Raw genomic sequence first — 6380 nt, 5'->3', positions numbered from 1 at the left:
CTTGCTCGTCTATTGCATACGAATTCACTTCAACTGCTTCCGGACAGGCATTTGGATAGTAGCGGATTCAAATTTCCATATGTCCTAATAGGGGACGAAGCATTTCCACTAACATCTTATATGATGCGACCATACCCTCAAAGTGGGAACTTAACTGTTACAAAAAAAATCTTTAATTATAGATTAAGTCGGGCGCGAAGAACTGTAGAATGTTCATTTGGGATACTAGCGGCAAGGTGGCGAATTTTTCGTCGGCCAATTATCGCTCACGTTTCAACGGCTAAAATAGCCGTTCAAGCTGCAACGGTTGTACATAATTTTTTAATGAAACGTGAACTTCAATTGGAGCCAACGGAAAGAACTTATTCTGTTTTAAGTGGCAATGAGCGAAATGTAACTTCGACTGGAATTGAAAATGTACGTAATTACAGTGCGCGAAGGAACGTTGAGGCTATACGAATTAGAGATTCCTTTGCTACGTATTTTGAAACTTCGAACCCACTTGATTGGCAGTGGAAAAAAGCTCTAAACAATGAGTATTAAATTTCTATTATGTATTATAAGACAATAAAGAAATCCTACTTTTTTTCTAAAAATTATTAATAAATATAAGAAGATTGTACACTTCAATGAACTTTACATACAAATGTATGTAATGTAACAACAAAATATTAATTTTTTTCAGACCCAAATATAAATATGAATTACATCAGGTGTTATTGAAATAGAAATAAATGTTTTTTATGTTATAGAAATAAATGTTTTATTTTTTTATTATGTAATGTAAGTATAATAATTAATAATAATAATAAGTATTGATAAAATGAAGGTAATGATAATAATACAAAATATTTATCGTCTTTGAAGTTCCGCCTCCGCTAATTCTTCGTCTTCTGCCCTGTGAACGAGATTCAGCAACTCTACTTGTATTTGCCTTCTTCGGAGATAGCTCAACCTACGCAGGATATCTCCCATCTGCTCCAGGAAACTGTCCACTGCATCCTTCTTTGGCGCATTTTCGCCAAGTAACTGCTGTAATATGTTATTATGCAGTGCCTGCACATCGGGGTCAGACTGTCTTGCTGTAACACAAAATACATTTAAAGTAATGAATTTTCCTACATTTTTATACTAAAAAAAATGGTATAAATATAAGAATATTCACAATAAAAAGATCAATTTCAGACTATTACAAAAGTGCGACAAATTTTTATGCAGAATCAGCACAATATAACAATTTATTAAGTGTTATGAAAAGTATGAAGATTATCAATTAATTATGAAAATCTATGTGTCGATTATCAATTATTCAAAATTGGCTCACCCTTTTTTTTGGGGGGTCTGCAATCGTCTGAACTTCCTGCTTCTTCAGGAATGTCTGGCGTGCTACAACTTCTTGGAGAAGACACATTACGTTCCTGTAATTCCGAATTGTTCAGGCTCAGTGCACTATCTTCATTATTACATATGTTCCGTGATAGATAGTTCGTTGTACTACAATTGAACAATAATATGTAAGAAAAATGTACATTTTTCATATTCTAAAGCCTATATATAAACAAGTTTTGTTATGTACGGGGTTTCTTGTGCAGCCTCGTCTAGAAATTGCATTCTTGAATAGAAGCGGAATGTACTTTTCTGCGGATGCCCCGCTTCCGCACCCGATCCGCTGCGTACGTAACCTTTCATTTTTTTGCGAGCTTTTGAATAGCAGTCCCTCAGGTACGTCCATCGAGATTTCATCCACGCTATATCCTTAAAACCTGAAAATCCCTAGTTCAAATTACGAATTCAGCTCGTTTATATGAATACGAACGTACATTAGTCCACTTGCAAGAGCAGATTAATATACATTCAAGAATACATAAAACGAAGTAAAATGATCATATATTACCAAGATTATTAAAAACTTCATCCCACAGTTCTCCTCGTATACAGGGGCTTCGCCTTTGAACTGGCAACTTTTGATTCCATAGACCTGATCTCTGCTCTATGGCATCAATTAGCATCTCGTCCATGATATCTGCCGAGTACGGAGTAGACTCATTGCTATTCTGTGATAGTGGTGCGTCTCTCAGCGTACTTTCTTCTACTTCCTTCACTCCTGTTTATATATAAATTAGTTGAATATGTTATTTAATAGTTGCAGACAAATGTTGAAAAATATTTGCTTGCAAATAAAATTACTCATTGTAGCACGCCCCTTCTCGTCGACAACGATAACATGGATACATTCGTCGTAGTTTTCGAAGCAGTCATGGGCTACAATCTGCGCACAGGATCCGAACATTATCCACCCACAATAACCGCATTTTACAGTCTGCAAATATGAACACATATGTAACATGAACCGCAAAATATTTGGGACTCGATTCTTGAATTCATTCACAAGAGAAACGTATGCCCAAATTCGGCTTTTACAAAAAAGTTGCAAGTTGATTAGCTAAAAGCCATGCAATAGCCAATAAACTTGCAACTTTTCTGTAAGGGCCGAATTTGCGTATACGTTTCTCTTACAAATGAATTCAAGAATCGAGCCCCTGATATGTTGTCCGTATTGAAAAATCCATGTGCTGAAAACCATGCGATAAAAACCATATGAAAAATGATGAGGTGAAACCACATTGTAAACAAAATCGACATATGTGTTCAAATAAGTTCAATAATAATATAGAAAAAAGTATGGCTACACTATATAGTTTGTCGACGTGGTTTTCCACTACATTTTTTCAATAAAGGTGTAATTTCAGGTATTCTTTGATAAACAAACAAAACTATAATCATATAACCTATATTAATACGCAAACATAATTCTGTGATATGTTCTGAATAATAATAATTAATGAATATAATAACAATGTCTATTTAATATCTTATATATTCTTATTATTATTACCGGTCCTTTTTGATGATTGTTGGTACTCATCTCGATAGAATTTCAGCTTGTTGTTACATGCGAAATTCTTGTTGAGATGCACAGCACGCACACCATGTAGATTGTGACAATTCGGAATAAAACAAAACATTCTCTGATGATGTTTTTCCAATACAACGGCGTTTTAAAACTTGCGGCGGTCAGAAACACATGCCCGATCCGTCCGGAATTGAGGAAATATACGCGTTCCGATCGGAAGGAACAGCAGGAACAAGAATTTACTAGAATTCTCTAGCAGAATCCGATCCGTCATTCCGATCCGTGCTTAATGGGACGGCACCCTTAGCACTCTTCGCAAAACCTTGCGAAAGGTGAGCCCCCTCACCGCGTCAAGGTGGCGGACAACGAGGGGGGGCTTCTGCGATCTAGATTTGATATATTTTTATCTGTAGAGATACAAACATAAAAGCGGTACAAACGTCTGCAGACGATTACAAAACAACATTCGTTTACAGAATTAAAATATCTTAAAAAATAACACTATTAGCTCTAATATCAATTTTGAACATTCGGTATATTTATACCTGTAAGGGTACAAACGAAACGGAAAGCGGTACAAACGTCTGCAGGCAATTACAAAACAGCCCCCGTATAGAAAATTGAAATATCCCAAAAATGACATTATTAGCTCTAATATCAATTTTGAACATTCGGTATATTTACACCTGTAAGGATACAAACAAAACGGAAAGCAGTACAAACATCTGCAAACGGTAACAAAACAGCACTCATTTACAGAATTAAAATTTCTCATAAAATGACATAATTAGCTGTAACATCAATTTCAAAAATTCTGTATAATTACACCTGTATAGATACGAACAAAATGGAAAGCGGTACAAACGTCTGCAGGCAATTACAGAACATCACCCGTATGCAGAATTGAAATATCCCAAAAATGACATTATTAGTGGCACTGTCCGCTCTTAGCACCCTTCGCAAAATTTGCGAAGGGTGAGCCCCCTCACCATGTCAAGGTGGCCGTCAACGAGGGGGGGCTTCTGCGACCTAGGTTTGATATATTTTTATCTGTAGGAATACAAACATAACAAAAAACGGTACAAACGTCTGCAGACGATTACCAAACAACATTCGTTTATAGAATTAAAATATCTTAAAAATTACACTATTAGCTGTAACAACAATTTTTAAAACTCGGTGTATTTACACCATTAGGGGTACAAACGACACGGAAAGCAATACAAACATCTGCAGACGGTAACAAAACAGCGTTTAGAGAATTAAAATTTCTTGAAAAATGACACTATTAGCTCTAACATCAATTTTAAAAATTCTGTATATTTACACCTATAAAGGTACAAACAAAACGGATAGCGGTACAAACGTCTGCAGGCAATTACAAAACAGCACCCGTATGCAGAATTGAAATATCCCAAAAATGACATTATTAGTGGCACTGTCCGCTCTTAGCACCCCTTCGCAAAACCTTGCGAAGGGTGAGCCCCCTCAAAATGGCGGACAACGAGGGGGGGCTGCTGCGACCTAGGTTTGATATATTTTTATCTGTAGGGATACAAACATAACAAAAAGCGGTACAAACGTCTGCAGACGATTATAAAACAACATTCGTTTACAGAATTAAAATATCTTAAAAAATGACATTATTAGCTGTAACATCAATTTTAAAAATTCTGTATATTTACACCTATAAAGGTACAAACAAAACGGATAGCGGTGCAAACGTCTGCAGGTAATTACAAAACAGCACCCGTATACAAAATTGAAATATCCCACAAATAACATTATTAGCTCTAATATCAATTTTGAACATTCGGTATATTTATATCTGTAAGGATACAAACAAAACGGAAAGTAATACAAACGTCTGCAGACGGTAACAAAACAGCGTTTACAGAATTAAAATATCTCATAAAATGACACTATTAGCTGTAACATCAATTTTAAAAATTCTGTATAATTACACCTGTATAGATACGAACAAAATGGAAAGCGGTACAAACGTCTGCAGACGATTACCAAACAACATTCGTTTATAGAATTAAAATATCTTAAAAATGACACTATTAGCTGTAACAACAATTTTTAAAACTCGGTGTATTTACACCATTAGGGGTACAGACGACACGGAAAGCAATACAAACGTCTGCAGACGGTAACAAAACAGCGTTTAGAGAATTAAAATTTCTTGAAAAATGACACTATTAGCTCTAACATCAATTTTAAAAATTCTGTATATTTATACCTATAAAGGTACAAACAAAACGGATAGCGGTACAAACGTCTGCAGGCAATTACAAAACAGCACCCGTATGCAGAATTGAAATATCCCAAAAATGACATTATTAGTGGCACTGTCCGCTCTTAGCACCCTTCGCAAAACCTTGCGAAGGGTGAGCCCCCTCACGTCAAGGTGGCGGACAACGAGGGGGGGCTGCTGCGACCTAGGTTTGATATATTTTTATCTGTAGGGATACAAACATAACAAAAAGCGGTACAAACGTCTGCAGACGATTATAAAACAACATTCGTTTACAGAATTAAAATATCTTAAAAAATGACATTATTAGCTGTAACATCAGTTTTAAAAATTCTGTATATTTACACCTATAAAGGTACAAACAAAACGGATAGCGGTGCAAACATCTGCAGGTAATTACAAAACAGCACCCGTATACAAAATAACATTATTAGCTCTAATATCAATTTTGAACATTCGGTATATTTACATCTGTAAGGATACAAACAAAACGGAAAGCAATACAAACGTCTGCAGACGGTAACAAAACAGCGTTTACAGAATTAAAATATCTCATAAAATGACACTATTAGCTGTAACATCAATATTTAAAACTCGGTGTATTTACACCTGTAGGGGTACAAACGAAACGGAAAGCGGTACAAACGTCTGCAGGCAATTACAAAACCGCACCCGTATACAAAATTGAAATATCCCAAAAATGACATTATTAGCTCTAATATCAATTTTGAACATTCGGTATATTTACACCTGTAAGGGTACAAACAAAACGGAAAGCAATACAAACGTCTGCAGACGATAACAAAACAGCACTTGTTTATAAAATTAAAATTTCTTAAAAAATGGTACTATTAGCTGTAACATCAATTTTTAAAACTCGGTGTATTTACACCTGTAGGGGTACAAACAAAACGGAAAGCAATACAAACGTCTGCAGACGTTAACAAAACAGCGTTTACAGAATTAAAATTTCTCATAAAATGACATTATTAGCTGTAACATCAATTTTAAAAATTCTGTATAATTACACCTGTATAGATACGAACAAAATGGAAAGCGGTACAAACGTCTGCAGGCAATTACAGAACATCACGCGTATGCAGAATTGTAATATCCCAAAAATGACATTATTAGCTCTAATATCAATTTTGAACATTCGGTATATTTACACCTGTAAGGGTACAAACAAAACGGAAAGCAATACAA

The 6380-nt window shown here is 35.2% G+C and overlaps 1 protein-coding gene across 1 annotated transcript; it reads right to left on the bottom strand.

The window, feature by feature from the left end:
• Positions 1 to 746: 746 nt before the first annotated feature.
• LOC145947784 (uncharacterized) lies at positions 747 to 1973 on the bottom strand. Its single transcript, XM_083057561.1, has 4 exons — positions 1895 to 1973; positions 1577 to 1763; positions 1325 to 1494; positions 747 to 1082 (listed from the first exon to the last, which is right to left on the bottom strand). Exons 2-4 carry the CDS (start codon positions 1741 to 1743, stop codon positions 853 to 855), a joined length of 567 nt encoding a protein of 188 aa, XP_082913687.1. The 5' UTR covers positions 1744 to 1763; positions 1895 to 1973; the 3' UTR covers positions 747 to 852.
• Positions 1974 to 6380: the final 4407 nt, after the last annotated feature.

The sequence above is a fragment of the Prenolepis imparis genome, unplaced genomic scaffold, assembly GCF_030444845.1.
Source record: "Prenolepis imparis isolate NDT839.2.m4 unplaced genomic scaffold, iyPreImpa1.0 SCAF_146, whole genome shotgun sequence".
NCBI lineage: Eukaryota > Metazoa > Arthropoda > Insecta > Hymenoptera > Formicidae > Prenolepis > Prenolepis imparis.
Note: the sequence above shows the minus strand (reverse complement) of the source record. Positions and strands in the feature narration are given on the sequence as shown.